This window comes from Rasamsonia byssochlamydoides (genome assembly GCF_041956645.1).
Source record: "Rasamsonia byssochlamydoides strain NRRL 3658 unplaced genomic scaffold VTN77scaffold_17, whole genome shotgun sequence".
Taxonomy (NCBI): domain Eukaryota; kingdom Fungi; phylum Ascomycota; class Eurotiomycetes; order Eurotiales; family Trichocomaceae; genus Rasamsonia; species Rasamsonia byssochlamydoides.
Genome location: NW_027192400.1, coordinates 1 through 22,944, shown reverse-complemented (window position 1 = coordinate 22,944; position 22,944 = coordinate 1). Strand labels below are relative to the sequence as shown.

Here is a 22,944-nt window from a genome sequence, read left to right as displayed (position 1 = left end):
TTTGACCCTTCCGGGCTGGATGTTGAAGCCAGTGGTTAGTAGTTAGTACGGTTGGCAGGCATCTCCTAGAAGGAGAGACAAGAGATGACACAACGAAAACGACGTTTTTTTCGAAAGTTGCTTGGATTTGTAATTTTAAGACAGGATCCACGTGTTGGTAAATTGTCACCACCACGTCTGTCTCAACTTGATTGACATGGATAAAACTCGCCAGCCATTAAACAGAAGGAAATTTCATGAGCGCCGTCCTTTTGTTTTCCACCGTTTTCGAACCCATGGGAATCGTTTTAAACTTTTTCTGATTTCCTTTGTAAAAGATGATGGGTTGTTGGAAATATTGGTGGCAAACAGGAGAGAGAAGCAAGCCCCATCAGCAGCCCCCCTCTGAGATCATCACATCAAATCCTGCCATCCATACCCCCTTTCAGATGCCCACTTCATTCCCAACCCTTCGACTCCAAAGAAACGAAAAACAAGGAAGTCTTTTTCGCGATGTTGTCGAATTTACTGGGTCTGGGGGCCACGAGCACCCTTGGGCGCACCGGTCTGGAAACCGTTGTGGAATCGGCGGTTGACGAGCTTCAGGTACCTCATGCGACCAGTGCCGGTGGTCCTCCTTCGCTTGGCCTTCTCGCTCCAGTTGTCTGTTTGGGCATTCCCAAAGTAAGCGTCAGAATCCGACCGCAATCTTCATGATGGTAAGGTAAGGGGTTCGTTCGTACACTTCCGAGTCTTAGCAGCAGGGTAGCCGCAGGAACCGCAGGTGCTCTTCTGGATGTGGAAGGCGCGTCTGCCTGTTGACCGCAAAATCTCCAATGTCAGCGAGTGACTCTTCACGTCTCTTTTTCCCTTCCCCCATTTCATTTATGTTGGTGTTGTTTCGCCCATCGCCAATCAATCGCCCTTCGCGCCCGTGGGAATTCGGAAAGAGGAGAAACTAACCGCAGCGTCTGCAGAGCGTGTGCGTCTTGTTGTGACGCTTACCAAAGCTGGAGGTACCCTTCGCTACACTTGTTGTCAGTTTTCTGGAAGTTGAAAGTGAACGTGGAGGCGGATTTCGAGGTTCAGTTCAGCACGTACTCATCTTGAATCAGGGGGATCTGTTGGCAACAAGCACTGGTTAGTAAACGAATTGGGAAAAAAATAAAAAGATAGATATTTTCAAGACGGGTTCGTGGAGACTACTCACCAGGCGATTCCGTTGAAGGGCTGATTGTCGGTGTCGTCGTCGCTGAGCGAGCGTATCGTCAAAGTTCGGCTCCTCCGAGTTGGATGTCGCTTAGCGAGTTGTGGTGTTCAGGGCTCAAGCCCTGTCCCGTGACTGCAGCGAGTCGTCTCAGCCAATGATGGGTTGGCGTCGGCAATTTTATATCACGTGACTTTGAGTGTTTAGCGGCGCCAAGCATCACAGATTTTACGGAGTAATAGATAGGTCTTCTGTGATTCCGGCTAAGATGCTTCGTCTGAAATACCGGCATATTATGACGCTTCTGTTCCTACGTCTGTTGCAAAGATAATGGGTCCCATTGATAGTTCCAGGAGGACTATTAATATATATCTTAGCCGCGTCATAAAACATACTGTTCGGGAACAGGCAGATTTCTACAGAGTACTGTTACTTTCTAATTCTTTCAACAGTCATACTCCGATAGTATGAATCGATTGATTTACATTAATCCAACTGGAATAATAACAAATAATACGTTTTACTGGCAAGTTGGCGAAGAAGGTTGTTGCGTGTACCGAATGCGCCCGAAAGCTAGCATTATATATATTGTCCTTGCCCATTGTGATGCATCGTGACAATCAGCTCATTCATGTGTATTTACAATCTTAAGTCCACTATTTTATTTTCAAGAAAAAGCCATCATGATCATTCATGGTTCAACTTCCCTGAAAATGCTCCAAAATAATAAACCGCTATTCTGGGGTATGTACATTACAACACTCATAGAAAACACCCAAGACAAAACCATTCCGGTGACGAATGCATCCTGTATGTACACACATGCGCCGAGAGCCATTTAAAAGAAAACCCGAAAATGGAGAAAAGGCAGCGATCTCATTCGATCAGTTCGTCCTTCCCTAAGTATTTAGCCATAGGGTCTTCCGCGGCCAAACGACTTCGTTTATAAGATTCAAGTTCTTCCTCGTCAACCCCTTGATGCAGTGCCCGCAGGTCTCGTTTCCTCGTGTCTGTATCAACCTTTCTGGTCTCTTCATTTGCCTCCTCTTGTGGCTTGGCCGAGTCCGCCGTGCCATCTGCCTCGGGTTCAGGTTCGGGTTCTGCTTCTAGCTCGTCCAGGAACGTCATCTTCGCTGCCTCTTCAAATGCCTTCTTGCCCTCCTCGCCAGTACAGTAGCTGTTTTTCACGGTAGAATGACAGCAAGCGTAGCCCCATTGGAAGTTGGACCACCAGCTTCCCCACACCGACGTGTGGTTATTAATGAGCACGTCCTCTGCATACTTCGATTTGGCCGCCCTCTTTGGCGCCCCCTTAATGGCGCCCGTTTCGTCGTATTCAACAAATCGCTCGTTCTCGATAACAGCAGCGTCACGTAACGGAGCTGCTTTCAAATGTTCTTCGCCACCATATTTCTCGAGGAGCTGCTTCCGTTGAGCCTGACGTCTGGCTTCACTTTCGGCCGTCTCTTTCTTTCGCAAGATTTCACCAGAAGTAGGATTGGCTTGAAGATGAATCTGCTTGTCTCCCCGTTCTTGGGCCTCCCATGCGTAGCGTTGTGCTTTTTCGAATTCTGCGGCATCGCCAGACGCTCGTATGAAGTTCTCTTCGGCTACAAGTGCCGATGCTTTATCTGCTTGCGCGCCCATATCAACCATTGATCTCGTCTTCGGATCATACTTGGCTGAATCAAGGTCAAGATTAAGGAGGTATTTTGCCGTATCCTCGCGAATTCGTAGATTCCGGGTGGCTGTACTCTGCTTTCTCCCCATGTCCGACTCCTCAGCGTATCGGGCCTCTTCCTGTCCGTCGTCACTCTCTTCTTCGCCATCTTGATGTTTTTTCTCTTTCTCGGCTGCCTGTTTAGCCTGGCGCTTCAAGTTCTCGAGCTCTTCGTATTCTTCAACGACGCGCCGATATTCGGCGGGATCATATCCGTTCCAACGGTCCCGCTTTGCATCCCAACCAAGCTCAACTTTCTGAATCACTTCGTCTGGTTGTATATCCTTCCCGGTCCATCGAGCGCCGAGTTTCCGCGGCCGACTCAAACATTCCTTCGTTTTGTGTGTCATCGCGCCGCAGTTCTCGCAAGCACCCTTTCGGTACTTGGTGGCGGCCGGACCTAGCCGTTTGCCTCTGTCGTACCATTTCGATTGATCAGCGGTTGACTTCTGCAGACGCTGATGCTCTAGATAATCATTTGCCGAGGAGTCATCGTCGACGTAGAAGGGTTTCTTCGAAATGAATGACGGAATGTATTCGTTGCGCTCCTTCGACGCCACATCGGTAGGTCTTCGCGACATCGTGATGAATCTGTAAGGAGCCGATCTCAGAACTCTGAGAGACGACTCACTTAACACTCGCAACTTCGAGTGTCTCTTGTCGTAGGCGAATTGAAAAGAGATGGTTTTGTGAGCAGATGTCGATTGACCAGAGACGTTTTGAAATCGCCGACATCCGAGATAGCTAGGTTTATATCACGTGATCAGGCGTTAAGGGCTAATAATGGGTCGCGTGGCGCGGCAATTCTCGGCGGTGCACGGCTGTTGCCTAAGGCCGCCTGACTAATGCACGTCATTCTTGATCGCGGTATGCGACGCGAGTATCTAGTAGATTTAAAAACGATGATATGAGATTTTTCCTATATCGTCTCAAGTCAATATAAAATTTATATTCATTAGCTTTTGCGCGATGATTTTCAGAATCTCATCCTTACCATCCTGAGAGACAGGATGGAGGTTTTTCGAGTTCGTTTGAATTGCATTGATCATTACCAGGCAACTCCGACGGAATTCGATCCTCCCGTACCACATGGTATCGGCATATCAAAAAGAGATGACAGGCCCAAGGTTCCTGTCATTCGCGCCTTTGGGGCGACGGAAACAGGCCAGAAGGTCTGTGCCCATATCCATGGCGCCTTTCCTTACCTCTATATTGAGTACAAGGGAGGCCTAGGACAAGACGAAGGTCGGTACGATGTTCTCTAATATCTGAGTCTGGGTTGCTTAAAATTATATTATCTTAGTGAACTCTGCGATTCGTAATCTACATCTCTCAATCGACCATGCTTTGGCTATTAGCTACCGTCGGAACGCATACGACGGAAAGACGGCTTACGTCGCCCACATATCTCTGGTCAAAGGAATACCTTTCTATGGTTATCATGTGGGATATCGGTTTTATTTCAAAATATACTTGTTGAATCCATTGAATATAACCAGGCTCGCCGATCTCCTGCGTCAAGGGGCTGTGTTGAAACGCCCTTTCCAGCCATACGAAAGTCATCTTCAATACATACCACAGTGGATGTGCGATTTCAACCTATACGGCTGTGAGTATATGGATTGTGCGAAGGTCAAGTTCCGTTCACCAGTTCCAAACTATCTCGAACTTTCCAATGTAGCTCATCGTTGGCATGATCGCTCAATACCTAGAGACCTCATTTCAAACGAATCCGACTTGCCGAAGCAGAGTCATTGCTCCTTGGAAGTTGATGTCTGTGTTCAGGATATCATGAACCGTCATGCTATAAAAGAGAGACCGTTACATCATGACTTTATTGAACGACTACATCCCCTGTCCCCGGAAGAAAAACTCGTTCACAGTATGGCTGGTTTATGGCAGGACGAAACGCGAAGACGCAAAAAGAGACTTGGAATCAAGGATCCTGGAAGCAGCCCTTTCGGCCCGGAGGAGCTGATCTCAATGTCTGCTAGCCCCAGGGACCAGAACACAGGTGGCTGGGTCCACGAAGAAGAGTTCTGGAAGAAATTGCATGAAATTGTTGACGAGGAAAAGCGGAACAGTGATGGGACAAGCGTCTCTTTCGAAACATACGTGAAGAAGGACCCTCTCGAAAGTACAGTCAAGACTGCGCTTGAGAGCGTCGAAGATTTGTTTCCACAGAAACTGGAACCTTTGAATCATGAGAGCAATGATCTGCAGGACGGAGCGTTGGATACTGGTATCCAGATTGATGAAAATACGGCGCTCTCATTCGGAGTGGATGAACAGTATAACTATTCAGATGACGAGTTTTCCGACCAGCCAGATTTCGCACTTGCGCAAGATGATCCTGCTCTTAATGATCTCCCAAGCGACGCTTTCCAAACACAAGATGAATATCCCGAGGGGCTTGGTGATAGGTCAGACTCAAATACTGACATATCCAAACAACACGATGACAACAGAAGAGACTATCCCAAACCTGACGATCTAGCCCATCGCAGAAGCCCCGCAGCTCGTGTCAGAGAAACAGATGGGATACATAATGCAGAGTTTGATCCGAGCACGATTTCACGGCCGCGGAAACGATCAAATGGTGAAGAAATAAGCGTGGGACATGTGGCGAAGCGATCAAAACAACTTAATGGCGATCATATTCACGACAAACACGCTCATTCAACTGCCACTGCGGATACAGGAATCTCCCCGTCTGATATTCCTGCAGCTTTGGGGGATGCTATTGTTCATACTAATAATCAAAGCAGTGCAGAGGGTACGGCCCAGCCACCTTCGCAGCCAAAGCCGTCTTCCTCGCAGAGGACGCTCCCGGGTAGAGCTTCGAGTCAAAATCAGCGGCTTTCGTTTCCGGTTGTCAAGGACCCTAATGATCCTCTAACACTCTTGCGCTTTAGTCAAAAAAGCATTTCGTCAAAACCGGTTTCTCAATTCTCTCAGGAGACGGAGAAGGTTTCTACACAAGAACACCGTCAAGACTCTCAAGCTAGGTCGTCTTCCCAGTTGGATTCATCAACTAGCGATTCAACCCTGCAAGATTGCAATACAACCGTCCTGCTGATGGCCCCGAACATCCATGATGCGTTTCACATCCCTAGAGATCGCAAGATCCTGTGTTATCGCTACCCTTGTCCCTCGCCTAGTGAAGTAATATCAACGATCAATGACCAAGGACGCCCGACGGTCATTTACCAGAAGGCTTTCTATAGTGACGAGAGTGATGTCCCTGAGCGGCAGCGAGAGTATGCCGGACGCGAATTTCGTCTGGGGAGTGATACCATACAATATCTGCCGGAGTTTGATAGAACGGGAAGGTCATCCTCACTGCTTGGAGAAAGGTTTGCTCCATCTGCTGCCAACCTCGAAAATATGAGGAAAGAGGATCAGAAGTTGCGCGAGCTGTCTTCATGTCGAATATGGGAATTTGCTCAGGTGCCACCACGCCGTTCGGAAGTCGTAGAATGGTTTGAACGGGAAATGGCGCGTGCAAAACAAAACAAATCGAATGGCTTCCGCCGTCTGCCTGAAACGAAGCCAAACGTATTGTCGCAGATTGAGGGCGCGACACAGAAAGACCAACATGGATTCAAATACTCTCAGAAGCAGGGGTCCACAAGCGTGGAACACCAGACTCAATACATGAGCGTGATGAGTCTTGAAGTGCATGTGAATACCAGAGACACTTTGGCTCCGAATCCAGAAGAGGATGAGATAGCCTGTGTGTTCTGGAGTCTGAAGTCCGACGACGAAGATCTCGACGTTAACAGTACCCTGGACGGCGTCCATGTTGGGATCATTGCCCAGTCAGGATCTAATGCCTTGGGGAAAGTAGCGCGGGCCATATCTGTCGACTTTGAACAAGAGCCCACGGAATTGGATTTGATAACTCGCCTGGTTGACATCGTGCGATACTATGACCCGGATATTCTCACCGGCTATGAGGTGCATAATAGCTCTTGGGGATATCTGATTGAGCGAGCGCGGCACAAGTACGACTATGATTTATGCGACGAGCTCTCTCGAGTCAAAACGGAATCGCACGGTAGATTTGGAAAGGAAAACGACCGCTGGGGTTTCAACCACACTTCTACCCTTCGGGTGACTGGGCGACACATGATCAACATCTGGCGTGCAATGAGAAGCGAGCTCAATCTGTTGCAGTATACGATGGAGAATGTCGTCTTTCATCTGCTACACAGGCGAATCCCACACTACCCGTTCAAAGACCTAACAGCGTGGTATAAGAGCAGCAAGCCGCGGGACGTGATGAAAGTCATTGAATATTATGTCTCCCGAGCCCAGATGGATTTGGAAATTCTCGAGGCGAACGAATTAATCCCCAGAACTAGCGAACAAGCTCGTCTGCTGGGCATTGACTTTTTCTCCGTTTTCTCTCGCGGTTCGCAGTTCAAGGTGGAGTCCCTGATGTTTCGAATTGCCAAGCCCGAAAATTTCATGTTGATCTCACCAAGCAAGAAGCAAGTCGGTCAACAGAATGCTCTCGAATGTCTTCCCCTGGTGATGGAGCCTCAGAGTGATTTTTACACCAGCCCGCTTGTGGTATTGGATTTCCAATCTCTATATCCGAGCGTCATGATAGCATACAATTATTGCTATTCGACCTTCCTCGGAAGACTTGTCAGCTGGAGAGGGCGGAACAAAATGGGTTTCACGGACTACGAGAGACCGCCTCGTCTGCTGGAGCTCCTTGGAGACAAAATTAACATTGCTCCCAACGGGATGCTGTACACCAAGCCTGAGATACGGAAGTCACTCCTGGCCCGAATGCTAAGCGAAATCTTGGAGACCCGTGTCATGGTCAAAGGCGGTATGAAAGTCGACAAGGATGATAAGATTTTGCAGCGCTTACTCAATAACCGACAATTGGCGCTCAAGCTGATTGCCAATGTCACGTATGGCTACACGTCTGCCTCGTTCTCGGGACGAATGCCGTGCTCCGAAATTGCGGATAGTATCGTCCAGACTGGACGAGAGACCCTAGAAAAGGCGATTGCCCTGATACATTCAGTCGAACGCTGGGGCGCTGAGGTGGTGTATGGCGATACTGACAGTCTCTTCGTCTATCTCAAAGGACGTTCACGGGACGAAGCTTTCACCATTGGAGAGGAGATTGCCAAGGCAGTCACTAAAATGAATCCTCGTCCGGTCAAGCTCAAATTCGAGAAGGTTTATCATCCATGCGTTCTCCTGGCGAAGAAGCGATATGTTGGCTTCAAGTATGAACATAGGGAACAGACAGAACCCGAGTTCGACGCGAAAGGGATTGAGACTGTTCGTCGAGATGGCACACCGGCTGAACAGAAGATCGAAGAGAAGGCTCTCAAGATCCTTTTCAGGACGGCAGATTTGAGTCAGGTCAAGAGTTACTTCCAGAAGCAGTGTTCGAAAATCATGCAGGGCAAGGTGTCTATTCAGGATTTCTGTTTTGCGAGAGAGGTGAGGCTGGGAACGTACAGCGAGAAGGGCTTGCTTCCTCCTGGAGCTTTGATCAGCATCAAGAGGATGCTCATGGACCCACGTTTGGAGCCTCAGTACGGCGAGCGCGTGCCATATGTGGTGGTCACTGGTGCTCCTGGGTCGAGACTAGTTGATCGCTGTGTCCCGCCCGAAGAGCTTCTTGACAACCCCCATCTTGAGCTCGATGCCGAGTATTATATATCCAAGAACATCATCCCCCCATTGGAACGTATATTGAACCTGGTCGGGGCGAACGTGCGCCAATGGTACGATGAGATGCCGAAGTTCCATCGAATTCGTCGCATTGAGGGCTTGGCTACTGCTGCTGGGAAGGAGGCCGGCTCCTCCAAAAAGACCCTTGAGTCGTACATGAAATCGTCCGCTTGTATCCTCTGCAAGGATAAACTCGATGATGCTGAGCTCCCCATCTGCAGCTCTTGTACCAATCAGCCTCATATTTCCCTTTTTACCCTAACGTCGCGCCTCCAGCAGGCTGAAAGGAGAGTCAACAATCTTCTCAAGATCTGTCGGTCCTGCATGGGCGTTTCATTTGGGGACGATGTCAAGTGCGACAGCAAGGACTGCCCATTATTCTACTCGAGGACAAGGGATCTGGCCAATTGGAGACATTCGAATGCTGTCCTCGAACCCGTTGTCAGGATGCTGAAAGAAAAAAGCGAAAAGGCCTTGGAGTGGTAGCAAACGACGGACGGCACGAAGGTTAATTATAACGTTATGATCGGGAGATAGGTTTCTTTTGGATAACCGCTGGCATGTGCATTTTGCTGTTGCAGGTTTGAAAGGGACGGTGGGCAGTGATACCCAGCATTTACTCTGGAGTTGTTTGGTTTCCTTGGTGGCACTTGGTTGTATACCGGTTTATCTGAGTTGCGGATGCTTTTGCTCTGGGATGGGTGTAGTCTGCTAGGTACGATACGGTTGCTCCTTCCTCATTGGCATAAATCTTGAACCTTCCCGCACGATACAGGGTCGTACACACAAGGCTGCAAACACAGCAAAGGCTTCGAGGTCTACTCCGTACATCACAAGTCATCACGTAGTCATATCCTCGTGTCCTCTCTCCGGAGTACTCTTGTCCGGACCCACTGATGTTTTATAGATTTCGGCTCATCTTTCCCCATAGACAACCCGGCGAACTGGATTGGGACCTGGACAATGGCCAGGGACAGCCAATAGAACCCACGGGTTAGTGTCGGGACAAGACCGCAGCGTAACGATGTAATGATTGTTGAAAATAATTTCGGAATTACCGTACTCACGCCTTACGACTCGGCTTTGTTGTGATCCCAATCCCAATAACCTTAGTATAAAGATTGGCTAAATAACTTTACTCATACAAGTACTGTACAGAGTACATTTCACCCTGCCTGCATAAGTCGTTACGAAACTGATGGGTCTTGAGTTAAAGTTGCACGCATGTCTCATTCCGGGAAAAGATCGCCGCGGCGTAAAGGAAGATTCTGTCCCCGCGGACCGAAAAAAAAACTGGAGAAGCCCCCGGAATTTTCCCCGCACTCGTGCTACCAATCCCGAGAACGCAGTCAACGCACCAATCCCGTATTAGTGTCAGTGTGTCACGGGCAGTCTCCTGATGGGCCGGAGTACAGTCGTCCGCCGTTCATCGTGGGTTAGCTAGGCCCGATCTTGAAGCGGACTCGCATCCGGGAGAAGATTATGGAGATGTCTAACTGGGGCAGTTGACCGGTCCGCATGAAGTATAAAGGGGAGGTGGTTGGCACTTGCAGGAGTCCTGCACATTGAGTCCTTGTATAGACAGAGAATTGCATGGGAGATTGACGGTGATAGTTGAGGAGACGTGACGTGAGAGAATCCACGATGGCCTCCGTGACAGATCTGGAAGGTCAGGCCTCCGAGGCTGGCGGCTTTCAGCTTGTATACAAGAATCCATATCTGTTTGGAGTAGCGTTGGTAAGCATCTGACCTATTTAGGACTCTCTAACGAGTGTATCGGGCTAACCTGATTCTGCACAGTTCTCGACCCTGGGTGGACTGTTGTTTGGCTATGACCAAGGTGTCGTGTCTGGTATCCTGACGATGGAGTCGTTCGGAGCTCGATTCCCTCGTGTCTATTCCGACAGCAGCTTCAAGGGATGGTTTGTCTCGACCCTTCTACTTGGTACGTACGGCCTATTTCCCCAACTTGAATCAATATCAGACTAACAGGGCTGGATAGCGGCGTGGTTCGGATCTCTTGTCAACGGCCCCATCGGAGACCGTCTCGGACGCAAGTGGTCGATGAATCTCGCCGTGGTTGTCTTCGTCATCGGCTCAGCCATCCAATGTGGTGCAGTGACGGTTCCCATGCTGTTTGTCGGTATGTATCACGTGTTTCAACGAGCGTGTAGCCTCCGAAGAGAAGTCATACAGCCGCTCACACTGTGTCTTCACGCCAACAGGGAGAGCTATCGCTGGATTCGCCATTGGACAATTGACGCAGATTGTGCCCCTCTTTATTTCTGAAGTAAGTGTCATACATCTACCAGGAGAAAGCAGCTCTTGGATTCGATACTCAACTTTCTATCTTAGATCTCCATTGCCGAGATTCGTGGCGGTCTGGTTGTCCTCCAACAGCGTAAGTCACTAAGCTAGAAAAAAAAATATGAATGGTTCAACAGATACTAACCAAAAGAAATCTCGATTAACAGTGTCCATCACAATCGGCATCCTCATCAGCTACTGGATCGATTACGGCTCCAACTACATCGGAGGCCCGCGCTGCGCCCCCAACGTCCCGTATACCGGAGGCACTGCGGCCGCACCCACCTTTGATCCCTACCATGACGTTCCCCCTGGAGGCTGCACGGGACAATCTGAGGCCTCGTGGAGATTGCCCTTTGCGCTGCAGATCCTTCCCGCTCTGACACTTGGTATCGGGATGCTCTTCTTCCCGGACTCGCCTCGATGGCTGCTCATGCGGGAGCGCGACGACGAGGCGCTGGCCACGCTGTCGAAGCTGCGTCGGACATCTCGCGATGATCCAGCTCTGGTCAAGGAGTATCTCGAGGTCAAAGCTTCTATCATGCTCGAAAACACCTTTGCAAAGGAACACTGGCCCAACCTGTCTGGCGTCAGGCTGCATATTGCGCAGGTACGTCTTTGGACCGAGGTCACAAAAAACAACATGAATTCCAGTTCTGACAGATCTTTGCCTTCTCCCTGTCCAGTATTTCTCCCTGATCAGCACTTGGGCACGGTTCAAGCGTCTCGCTATCGGCTGCTGTGTCATGTTCTTCCAGCAATTCATGGGCTGTAACGGTATGTTCATACAAATCATCTTGGGCATAATATCTCCAAGCATCAAGGCGTGATCGGAAAAATAGCTTGTTAATGGCGATTGTTTATTCAGCTATGATCTACTACGCTCCTACGATCTTTGGGCAGCTGGGATTGAATGGAAACACGGTACGTTTCGTCTCGTTTATTGATCCTCTTCCGAACGAGTCTGCTTTGAATATTAAACGGAATGAACTTCGTAACTCTGATCTGCTAACTTTCTCCCGTTTGATCTCTAGACATCCCTCCTTGCCACGGGCGTCTACGGCATCGTCAACTGTCTCAGCACCCTCCCGGCTCTGTTCTGGATCGACAAAGTCGGCCGTCGTGTCCTGCTCATGGCCGGCGCTGTGGGAACCTGCATCTCCCTCGTCATCGTCGGCGGCATCATTGGGGCTTACGGATCCCACCTGGTCGATCACAAAGCCGCTGGATGGACCGGTATCGCGTTCATCTACATCTACGATATTAATTTTTCGTACTCGTTCGGTGAGTGAGCGAGCGAACTGTCTCTGTGTGGGTACGCCACTTGAGAATTACCAGAGGCTAATCAAGCTACATATACATACAGCACCCATCGGCTGGGTCCTTCCATCTGAAATTTTCAACCTGTCAATCCGGTCCAAGGCCATCTCCATCACCACTTCAGCGACCTGGATGTGCAACTTGTAAGTTCTTCATAAGCAGCAAAAATGGGAAATGAGACAACAAGATAAAAAAAAAGCTAATATCGAATGCGATTTAGTATCATCGGGCTGGTTACCCCGGACATGCTCGCGGCCATCACTTGGGGCACATACATCTTCTTCGCCGCATTCTGCCTGCTAGCTTTCGCGTTCACCTATTTCTGTATCCCTGAAACTCGAGGAAAGGTACGCATCCCCCTTCGAATTCCCTTCACATCAAACATCGCCGTGTTATCTATTGCTGACCTTCTTGATGGAATAGACTCTCGAGGATATGGATCTGATTTTCGGCGACACCGCTGCTCACGAAGAAAAGCAGCGCATCGTTCACATCGAGGCTCAACTGCGTGGGACTCCTCTCGTCAGCGAGGATGTGCTGAAGGAAGAGATTGTGCAGCAGGAGAACGCGCACAATTTGCGTTGAAATCATATGACCGGGTAGATAATTCGTCAGGTCTGGTCCAAGTATATAGTGACAGGGAAGATATCCCGATGTAGGGAAGACAAACACTTGTTGAATAGTATCCATCAACAAAATAGGGTTAGAAGATCTCCGAATCTTCAAGCTTTCTATTTCTTTCTCGAATGACGGATACGATCTGGTCAATAGTAGGAAGACTTGTTCAGGTAAAGTCATCCTGAGGAGCGAAATTCACCCATTCCGAAAAGTCCACACCCGCTCCATTTCCTCCGTAATCACCCTGGAAGAGGCCAAATGCAGTATCGTTGAACAGCTGCCCTGACGGCTGCATCAGAAACTGCTGCTGTGCTTCCGACTGTTCGGCGCCGTTCTGTACATAAATCGTGGAGCAGAGACGATTGATGACATCCAAACAGCGGGCAGCTAAACGATTGTTGCTTAAAGATGGGTGTGTCAGGAGCGCCTTTGTGGTTTCGACATCTTGAATCCAGGAAGATGCCTCCGGAGAAGTAGGATCTGTCATGAGGAAGATGATTGGGATGATCACAGCTTGGAAGAGGAAATATCTGCTCGAACAAAAGCGTTAGCTCGGGAAATTCATACCATGTCCGTGACGCAGAAAAAAAAAAGAATGTGAATCTCGTACAGCATATACCAGGCCCCTAGCCGAGTGCAAATATGGCTTTCCATGAATTCCGAAATCGAAGCTATGGTAGCCCTAGCATGCTGCAAACATAAGAGCCGGCAATCTCTCTCAGCTGGATCTTCATGTTCGGCAGGTGAACCCGATGTCCATCTTTCAGATGCCCAGCGCAGGAGGATGGGCCGACAGAGAAGAATTCGCAGATTCCAGTCGCGCCACATCAGGCGGTTACGAACCAACGCCAGCCAGTCAGGCTCAGCTGGTGAATCAGCTTGTTTCAGGTATAAGGGCAGTTCGTTATACCAATCGTCCATGGGTTTTTGCAGGCACAACGTCTCTTCCGCAGATAAAGGCGGGCTCGAAATGAGACGCTGGTAAACGTGATTCGTTTTAAGGTGAAACTTCGACTGTGCAATCAGACCCGTGTACAACGTTGGTCCATTCACCTCCGCGGGTAACGATGTGGTCGCTGGTGTGAGAGACTTGTAACAGAAACAAGTTAGCTTTCGACATTTGCAAGAGGGTTTCGATAAATACCTCGTCATGGATATTAAGAACTTGTTTTGCATCCATTATACAGTCCTCGGGGAGGAGAATTGGACGCCCAAAAGTCTTCGCTGCGCCGCTGTCAAATATAAAAACGCCCCACCAAAGTCTTCTTCTGATCTCTCTCTGTAATAAGCTGATTTTCCACGAGGGAAACTCCTTGTGCAGACCAAGACTCATGGCCATTCGGACTGCCAGTCCAAGATAGTTCCATCCTGTGTTTGGCTTGTCACGTTTTTGGGCATAATTACTGAGGAGGAGTAGAGCTTGCACGAGAGTGAGATTGCCGGTCTCGAAAACAGATGCCTGCTGCAAGTGCACTCTGGCCTCCTGGTAGAATGAGATGTCTAAATCTGAATTGTCATCGCCGATGCTCCACGCTCCAAGAGCCAATATTGTGTTGAGAAGAATCTGCCACGCCTGGCCATGTGGACGGGGAATCTGTTCGTGGTATTGAGCCCTGAAAGTACTTTCATGGACGAAAGGATAGCTACTATGATAATTCAGAAAATAAGCGTCTATAAAAGCTTGCTCAACGAGTCCAGACGGTGCAGAATTGATCAGCTGGGCTTTCGGAGGCACTCTTTTGGGAACTATATTTAGCTTGGAGCCCTCCGTTGGAATATTGAGATCAAAACCATGTTCGCGAAGGGCACGAAGAGGAACGACGCTAGATGAAGATCCTGTAAAACATAGTAAGCACTTGTTGAAGAACAGGAGTCTAAAATTCTATATAATTCTATCTTACCAAAATATCCTGCCCCCTCTGGCCGAATCGACAGGGCAGCCATGCCATCGGTCAAGTCACCGAGTGAAATTTCTTTCTCCGCCCAGTCAAAGCCATCCGCCTGTTGCGGTAATGCTTCTGATGCTGGTTCGGAACGTTTGCTGTCGGATTTGATCTGTGGTGAATTTCGAGCCGAAGATGGTGGAGATGGAGCCGTCTTCGGTTGAGATTCCTGATCCTGGAGAAGGGAATTGACAATACTATCCAGGTCACCACCTGGAAATAGCTTTCCAAATGCTTTCTCGAACGCACTTAAGCGCTCCTCGACATAAGTAAGGTGTCTGATATGTTGAGTGCTACGTTAGAAAACAACAGGTTCTCTGGAAGCTCGCAGAAAAGAAAATCTTAGTACTCACTGCCTTGTCAGAGGACTTCGAATTATTTTTGGACTATAAACGCATTCCTTCTGCAGTTGCCTGCACTGAGCACATGCAGGCCGCTCTTTTGAGCACTGCAGGGATAGATCGAATCAGGCCCTGTCTCTGCTAATAAAGACGGGAAAGAGGGAAAGAAGGACCCTACCCTTGATTTTCGTGCTCGACATTCATCGCACTGGGTGCCATGTTAATCGTACTGTCGATTATGGTGAATTGCTGTGTAACTTACAGCGTATGAGTGCGAATCACGGGAACCGCTCATTTTCCCAGAATATAGATAAACCTGCTAAGCGAGTAACAGGGAATATCTTGTCGATGACAGCAATTTGGAGTCATCTATAAATTACGGAGTCAGCAAGATCAACCAGCATAGAACCAGATGTGGAAAAAATCACGGGATTCCATGTCCCGAGTAGCAAAGAAACACGTGTTTTGCATCCAGTTGCAGTTCATCTTAGATAGCTTTTGACGGGAAACAATAGATATCAGATCACATCTTACGAGCCGAAGTAAAGCGGAAGAAGAAACGGAAGTACGAGACATAGGCTTGAATAGTACCTTTCCAACGACCAAAAGCAATAGAAACATTGAAAACTCACAATTTTGAAGTGAAGGCAGATCACATTTACATGAGGAACGTCCAAAAACTCAAGACGCGCTTTCCACAGGTGCAAATGCTCTGACTTTGAGTGCAATGATATAGAGTTTCTTCAGGATATATCCGTCAAGTGGGTACAGAACGTCGAATCATGTGACGCTCGGAATAACTATCCTCCCTTTTCTGTGTCACGTTCCCGCTCTCCGTTCCCCGGTCCGCGTTCCGCGCTCTCTTCTGTTCCGCCCCGTCAACGGCGGAAATGGTCCTGACTGTGCTGGTAGTCATGAATTAATTTTTCCTTTTTTGGCATCCTTTGGCTTCTTCATCTGCTTAGCGGCTGGCATATAACAGACGTGCCACCTCCCAGCTGGTTAGAACGTTAACCAACTTAAAGTCGTATACAGTCAGATGATTCGCCGAGTCGCTCTATGATTCTAGAAATTTATATAATTTAGCTCAAGGCCCCCATTCAGCTGCGTCTAAATCTTTCACTTAGCCAATCGACCTCGAATGTTGCTGCCTGCAGGACACATCTCTTGTTGGTAAAACTTAGGCTTTACGTTGATATGTATTTACTGTTGGATCTTTGCTTAAATGCTCAACTGAAGGAATATAATCAGCCTAGTTTGACCTCTTTTCTACAAGCATGCTGATTGTTCTGTTCGTTTCCCATTCCCTCATTTTAAATCCTCTCATCACTCCTGTTGTCTAGGATTTATTCGCATCGTACACATATCCAATGGCTTCTAAAAAACCCCTACAAGTCGGGGTGCTCGTCGCAGACTCTGTTCAACTGCTCGATATGGCTTGCGTTGATCTTCTAAATATGGCCACGCCAGAGTATCTGACTGCAGCCGGACTGCCCAGCCCCATGGTCGAACTGGGGAGGCCATGTGACTTTTACTACATCAGCACATCGGGCAGTGGCACACTGCAAGAAAGCACTGCCAACATTGCCATCCGCATCACTCATTCCATCGAAGATGAGGTGGTGGCGCCTGGGAAACTCGACGTCCTGATCATACCCGGTCCTGATCCTAGGAATACACCCTCAGAAGAAGTGCAGAAATTCGTTCGAGAGCACAATGAAGCTAAAACAACAATCTTTGCAATCTGTACGGGGGTGCTCCTCTCAGGCCATTGTGGGATATTGAAGGGAAAGCACGTTACCGGGCCCCGAGCATTGATTCCCAGTTTGCGAAAGAAATTCCCTGAGGCTGCAAAATGGGATGACACGACCAGAGTTGTACACGACGGTAACCTGTGGACATCTGGTATGTTTTTATTACTGTCACCATTGACGATTGCTCCTATATATAGATAGGACTAACGCGTGTCTTTCTAATAAAGGTGGTGTAACCAACGGCAATGATCTCATCGCGACTTATCTCAAGGAGACATATCCCGGCCCCGTGGCGCAGACTGTGTGTGCCATGGCCGAAGTCGGAGACAGGCCTTTGAAGTATAAGACAGGGCCAACGCGCAGTTTCTTATTCTTCGTGTGGCAGTTCCTGAAAGCCTTTCCTGCATCTTGGTTCCAGCGCAAGTGATTACCTCTATGGCTAAGCTGACAGTTCAAGCATATTTGTGTTATATAACGTGCTTTTCTGAGGCTCTAAGAGCTTTGCTACAGATTGGAGACCTGAAACCCCTTTGCTTACCTCCGCTCATCACGCTGTTCTTCTTGATATGTATGTCAAGTGTTCTAAAATCTTTACGTTTGATATACTCGTTTGTATAGTATTGTTTCCGTACTCTTTTACAGATATCTTTCGAGTCAACGCGAGAAGATCACTCCTGCGGTTTCTCGAATTTATCATGAGCCTCATAAGAAGTCAATGATAGCAAACGAATCTGGCATGAACTCACCCGAGTTTCATGATCCCATTAGAAAGAAAGAAAATTGAGCATCTCCTCTTTTACAACAAATGGAAGATCTGGAGATGTGACACTTCTCTTATCACGTTGTCCATACTGAGCAACCCTGGCCGGAGGAATATCGACTTTGCTAATGAACAAAAAGTCAAGCCAACACAGCTCTGATCAAGTATCTACGCATGATTTCTCTCTCTCTCTCCTTTTTTGGAAAAAAAAAACTTATCATGAGGGCAGCCTACGTTCTGAAGACATTTCATGCCTCTTTTCCTTATCGGTATCTCTCGCATCGATTCTACTAGTACATTCTCTTTCTTACGCCCCATATTACTTCGTTTACATTCTTCTTTCATCTAGGTTTATCTCATTGACGACCTCTTGGGCCATATGAACTCTAATGAGAGCTCAAAGTCCGCTTGCACTACTGAATGAGTGTGAGCTCATCCCATTTCTCTTTGTTATAAGCACTGATTTGCTGGCAGTTGAACAGAAACCGAATCTTTTCTCTGTGATGGCAGTTATTACCTCCTTATTATGAGCATACCCTCATCAAGAGAATGGTTTCATAACCCGTTGTCCAGTCTTGATGTCGATCACAAGCTTATGCAAGTTGATGACGTGACTTACACCATTACAAGATATCACCGATATGTCAGGAGATTCAACCCTCAAGACGAATGGCACAGCTAAAGCTCTCTGTAGCTTGCGAACCTCTCTCGATTGCTCAGACACGAGGCACCCGACACGTTACAATATGCACCGCCGGGGCAGATGAAATCAAATCAACGGAAAGTTGGGAAGTTGCATTGCTTCCTCACTTTGATTTTTCTTGTAAGTTACACCACAAAGGAAATTTATCCAATGGTGAGTTGGACCTTGACACTTCAATTTCTCGAAACTATCACTTCCATCTCTCTATCTTCTCGTTCGTCTCAGATGAAATATACAAGTTCGCGATCACAGGTCAAGACACTAGGTGAGGAAATGTACCAGACATCAAATTCCGAAGCCGGTTTAAGTCGTCTTGTCCTTGTTGTGGTAGTTGACCTTGTCGTTCCAGCTACATCATCGTCAGTGAATTGTCCCCATAAATCTCTGCAAGCATCCAAAGCGGGGATCATATTATGGAAGCAATAGGAAGGAATCTTGCATATATCCGATGTTCCGCTCTGATGGAAGCTGGGTGATTTCTCTGCTTTTTCGGAGGGTTCAACTTACAACAAGGTCTAAACAGTGGGACATTAGCACCAAATCTTGTGATTAACGAGAGTGGCAGAGCTCACCTTGTCCCCATCTCCCCAAGGGAAGTTCTTGACGCGGATGTTCTGGTAGGGGTACTCGACACGCTCCTCCAGCGGGGGAAGGTGGTTCCAGTGCTCCCAGTGCTCAGTCCAGAGGTTGTACGCATTGATACCTCCAAGGATCAGGGCAGGGATGACAGCGCTGTTGAATTGGTAAGCATGCATGTTGCGTCGAAGCTCCAATTGCTCTGATCGAAGACATACTAGATCGACAGCTTTCGCCAGAGGTCTGGGAGCCATTCAGTCAGCATTGAGCATCGATATACCTTCCAAGCCAATATAAAGCTTCTGAGTGATCCAAGAAAGTACGTACCACTCGTGCCGGCGGCGTGCTCCTTGACGGCGGCTCTCTCGCGGTTGAACTCGTTGTCGGCCAACCAAGAAGGCTTCGTCTCGGTGCTGGTGAAGCGGCGCTGCACAGCAGAGCGCACAGGGGTGCTGCGAAGCTGCTGCCCAGCACGCTGGGAGAGACGGAATATATTGCGTTGCGGGAACATTGTGGCAGGAATTGGGACTCGAGAGACACAAACTGCGTGGGATCGTAAGAGGTGAGTTGAGGTTCGGGCACGACGTTTGACGAAAGCCGTTTAGCGACTCCGTGATTCGCCGGCGGGCCGGAAATGGAGTTACGTAAGCGACCGTGGCGTGATGTCACCCGCCAACACCGATCCGGCAAGACAAGCAGTCACGGGATCTCGTGACATCGTGACCCGCGAGAGGCGACACCTGTGACGCGATAAGGTCACGATAAGCTGCTGAATCTGCGAGAGCTGGATTTGCGAGGTTGCAGCGGATTTCGAGGCAGACGATATCGCGTATAGTTGTTGGCGAACTATGTATAACGGCGGCTGATCGCAGTGGCAATGGGCTTCCGCATAACGACATGGAATGGTATGTTTATACCCAGCTTTGATTTCTGCCTCTTAAAACAGGGCTCACTGACGCTGTCAACACAGTCAACGGTATTAGGTCAGTATCTCAGCTTGAGGTCTAGAGTTGCTCCAACTCCGGTACTTATAATTTGGCCAAACAGAAACCCTTTTGGGTATCAGCCATGGAGAGAGAAGCGAACTTTCAATGTAAGGACCTGAGCTTCCTTTCAGCATGTGACTAGCTAAACGTACAAATAGGCTATGTTCGATATCCTGGAGGCAGACATTGTCGTCTTCCAGGAGACCAAGATACAAAAGAAAGATCTCCGAGATGACATGGTGCTTGTGCCCGGATGGGATTGCTATTTCAGCCTCCCCAAAGTTAAAAAAGGTCTGACGTCTACAAATCGCGATGCAGGATGGGACTAACAACGACAAGGATATTCGGGCGTTGTAATATACACCCGCAATGCGACCTGTGCACCCATTCGCGCAGAGGAAGGGATCACGGGAATTCTCTGCCCTCCAAATTCTACCACTTCGTTTCGTGACCTCCCGGCTGATCAGCAGATTGGCGGCTATCCATCGAATGAACAACTTGCAGAAATCGGAGTTGATGCGGCAACACTTGACTCTGAGGGCCGATGCGTTATCCTGGAATTCCCGGCATTCGTCCTGCTCGGAGTCTACAGTCCGGCGAACCGGGACGAGACACGAAATGGCTTCCGCCTGGGCTTTGTTAGTGCCCTCGATGCCCGCATTCGCAACCTGGTTGCGTTGGGAAAAAGGGTCGTCCTGACAGGCGATCTCAATATCTCCAAAGGCGAGATAGATTCTGCACATTGGACGGAGGCTATACGCAAAGGAGCCGCTACTGAAGACGATTTCATCTCCGACCCGGTGAGACGGATTTTTAATCAGCTGGTTTCTGGCAGCAGGGTCATTGGTGAGAAAGATCCGGGTAGAGAGTCACCGGTTTTGCATGATATCTGCAGAGCATTCCATCCCGATCGAAGGGGCATGTATACGTGCTGGGAGCAGCGCATCAATGCTCGACCAGGGAATTATGGAGCGAGGATCGACTACGTCCTGTGCAGCCTCGATATGCAGGATTGGTTGTTGGATTCCAATATCCAGGAGGGGCTTATGGTATGTTCTCTCCGAAGAGTCGAGGGCATTACTAACAGTCTCAAGGGATCCGATCACTGCCCTGTTTATGCCGTGTTTAAAGACAAGGTGCCACTGGACGGTTCTGAGGTTGACATTCGCGACATTATGAATCCGCCGGGGATGTTCAAAAATGGAGAGCGCCAACGCGAATATTCAACGAAGGACTTATTGCCTCTGTCAGGCCGTTTGATTCCAGAATTCGATAGACGCAGGAATATCAAAGACATGTTCTTTCGTAAGGCGTCTTCTGTGGGAAACAGCACACCTGCTCTGTCGAAAAGCGATAGCCAGGGTTCGTCGGCAGCCTCTACATCTGCAATTGATGATCGAGTTTCCGCCAGTAAGAGTGCGCCAAACAATGCTGTACCCGAGCGCGATCCAGAAGCCCGACCAGCAAGCACTACGAAACGGTCTCAGAAGGGAGACAATTTTGCACCTCCGCCAGCTAAAAGGTCGAAGTCAGCAGGAGCATCTACCAAAGGACAACAAAGTCTAATAGGCTTCTTCAAACCGAAGCAAGCAGCGGTGGACGATACAAAAGCTGCGGAAGATCCCTCGCAAAACGCGAGCACGAATACGACCAGTACATCTTCTCAAGTCAACCTGGAATCCTCGACATCTTCCGACACAACTCCTGGTCTGCCATCGCAGCTGGCAGCGAACACCCGCTCGGATTCCACGGTCGAGAGCGAAATACCGACAACAGGCACTCCTACAGAACCTGCTCAAGACGAGTCGGTCGTTGATCCTGTAGCTAGCAAGGAGTCCTGGTCAAAGTTGTTCAGCAAGAAAGCTGTGCCGAAATGCGAGGGCCACCAAGAACCTTGCATTATGTTAACTACGAAGAAGCCGGGAATCAACTGTGGAAGAGCCTTCTGGATGTGTCCAAGACCAATAGGTCCTAGTGGGAACAAGGAGAAAGGGACTCAGTGGCGGTGTCCAACGTTCATTTGGGCGAGCGATTGGAACGGTTCTAATAACGCCGGATAGCAGTACCACAACGTTTTCTTTTGCCGAAACGGTATTCGACTTTTGGTATACGGTCCCGAGTACAGCTTTGAGCATCCCTCAAGAACAGTTCTTACGAGGTAATTCGAGGCTTCTTTGGTCGGGAAATACAGATTCAATCAGCAATATAATTACCGGCGACCCTCATGGCGTCCAACTCCTCCTGAATTCTCCCGAACACTTCTCGTATGTATTATCCCAATCAATCCATCCAGCACTGCCCTCGAGATGGCGTAACCTCTAAGAAGCTCGAATGAATCTGTGATGGGGAAGCGTACTCGAATGTCTACAAATACAAGGCACGTCAGTTACCCTTTTCAAAGTCGGACCTGTCTTCGTGTAGAGGGGTTGATCATTAACGTTACCAGGGTCAACGCCTTCCTAGAGGACCTCCTTTTCGGAAACATGTCGTAAGAATCAGGGCGTCCTCATTTTCTCGTCGATATATCACGTTTTGGTTCGAGGCCTCGACTATCCGTGACATGTCTTCGCCGACTCTGTGCTCAACCAATTGCAAAAGCTGCAAAACGTGGGGACCAGTAGAGCAGCAAAGACAGACCATAAAGTCTCTAGGCAACGACGACGACAGCGGACTCCTTTTGTCTGATTACTCTCCGGGCAAGATTCACTCGCCATGGTGACTGAGTCACTGTTGCCTAACGACGATTCCCAGCCTCCTCGTTTCACAACAACAAAGAAATTGTGCTCTCACTCACTGTTGCTAGACAGCAAGCGACAAACCACCGTGTTTCCTTTGTTTCTAGTGAATGATGGGTCTCCAGCACCTTAGGCAACTATGCGGAGGGGAGGCTGGAAGTGGAGACTAGGGCGGAGACTGAAGGTGAAGACCGAGGAGGAGGCTGGGGAAAGCTTATCGTCTGAAATTTTTTTTTCTTTGTTGCGTTCTGACAACAGATATCGAGACATGGGACGAGGGGGTTTT

At 48.7% G+C, this 22,944-nt stretch overlaps 9 protein-coding genes across 9 annotated transcripts; 5 read left to right on the top strand and 4 right to left on the bottom strand.

Annotated features, from left to right (window-relative positions):
• Positions 1-504: 504 nt before the first annotated feature.
• Positions 505-1,084, bottom strand: VTN77DRAFT_2158 (60S ribosomal protein eL37; the record flags this gene model as incomplete). Its single annotated transcript, XM_069417968.1, has 4 exons — positions 505-644; positions 723-794; positions 943-1,005; positions 1,081-1,084. 4 exons carry the CDS (start codon positions 1,082-1,084, stop codon positions 505-507), a joined length of 279 nt encoding a protein of 92 aa, XP_069279344.1.
• A 978-nt stretch (positions 1,085-2,062) lies between these two features.
• VTN77DRAFT_2157 (uncharacterized protein) lies at positions 2,063-3,487 on the bottom strand (the record flags this gene model as incomplete). Its single annotated transcript, XM_069417967.1, has 1 exon — positions 2,063-3,487. One exon carries the CDS (start codon positions 3,485-3,487, stop codon positions 2,063-2,065), a length of 1,425 nt encoding a protein of 474 aa, XP_069279343.1.
• A 429-nt stretch (positions 3,488-3,916) lies between these two features.
• Positions 3,917-9,101, top strand: VTN77DRAFT_2156 (uncharacterized protein; the record flags this gene model as incomplete). The annotated part of the gene is made up of 2 exons (XM_069417966.1): positions 3,917-4,151; positions 4,210-9,101. 2 exons carry the CDS (start codon positions 3,917-3,919, stop codon positions 9,099-9,101), a joined length of 5,127 nt encoding a protein of 1,708 aa, XP_069279342.1.
• Positions 9,102-10,259: 1,158 nt separating this feature from the next.
• Positions 10,260-12,827, top strand: VTN77DRAFT_2155 (uncharacterized protein; the record flags this gene model as incomplete). The annotated part of the gene is made up of 12 exons (XM_069417965.1): positions 10,260-10,352; positions 10,416-10,560; positions 10,618-10,758; positions 10,841-10,905; positions 10,971-11,016; positions 11,090-11,532; positions 11,609-11,699; positions 11,791-11,846; positions 11,957-12,206; positions 12,289-12,385; positions 12,463-12,589; positions 12,666-12,827. The coding sequence occupies 12 exons, from the start codon at positions 10,260-10,262 to the stop codon at positions 12,825-12,827; spliced, it is 1,716 nt and encodes a 571-aa protein (XP_069279341.1).
• A 199-nt stretch (positions 12,828-13,026) lies between these two features.
• VTN77DRAFT_2154 (uncharacterized protein) lies at positions 13,027-15,439 on the bottom strand (the record flags this gene model as incomplete). The annotated part of the gene is made up of 7 exons (XM_069417964.1): positions 13,027-13,390; positions 13,471-13,949; positions 14,005-14,696; positions 14,762-15,081; positions 15,157-15,251; positions 15,323-15,352; positions 15,407-15,439. 7 exons carry the CDS (start codon positions 15,437-15,439, stop codon positions 13,027-13,029), a joined length of 2,013 nt encoding a protein of 670 aa, XP_069279340.1.
• Positions 15,440-16,514: 1,075 nt separating this feature from the next.
• Positions 16,515-17,325, top strand: VTN77DRAFT_2153 (uncharacterized protein; the record flags this gene model as incomplete). The annotated part of the gene is made up of 2 exons (XM_069417963.1): positions 16,515-17,049; positions 17,126-17,325. 2 exons carry the CDS (start codon positions 16,515-16,517, stop codon positions 17,323-17,325), a joined length of 735 nt encoding a protein of 244 aa, XP_069279339.1.
• Positions 17,326-18,664: 1,339 nt separating this feature from the next.
• VTN77DRAFT_2152 (uncharacterized protein) lies at positions 18,665-19,448 on the bottom strand (the record flags this gene model as incomplete). The annotated part of the gene is made up of 5 exons (XM_069417962.1): positions 18,665-18,710; positions 18,869-18,876; positions 18,934-19,093; positions 19,156-19,180; positions 19,265-19,448. 5 exons carry the CDS (start codon positions 19,446-19,448, stop codon positions 18,665-18,667), a joined length of 423 nt encoding a protein of 140 aa, XP_069279338.1.
• Positions 19,449-19,814: 366 nt separating this feature from the next.
• On the top strand, positions 19,815-21,983 carry VTN77DRAFT_2151 (uncharacterized protein; the record flags this gene model as incomplete). Its single annotated transcript, XM_069417961.1, has 6 exons — positions 19,815-19,842; positions 19,908-19,920; positions 19,985-20,030; positions 20,082-20,214; positions 20,263-20,972; positions 21,018-21,983. The coding sequence occupies 6 exons, from the start codon at positions 19,815-19,817 to the stop codon at positions 21,981-21,983; spliced, it is 1,896 nt and encodes a 631-aa protein (XP_069279337.1).
• A 300-nt stretch (positions 21,984-22,283) lies between these two features.
• On the top strand, positions 22,284-22,642 carry VTN77DRAFT_2150 (uncharacterized protein; the record flags this gene model as incomplete). The annotated part of the gene is made up of 2 exons (XM_069417960.1): positions 22,284-22,304; positions 22,370-22,642. 2 exons carry the CDS (start codon positions 22,284-22,286, stop codon positions 22,640-22,642), a joined length of 294 nt encoding a protein of 97 aa, XP_069279336.1.
• Between the last annotated feature and the right edge of the window lie 302 nt (positions 22,643-22,944).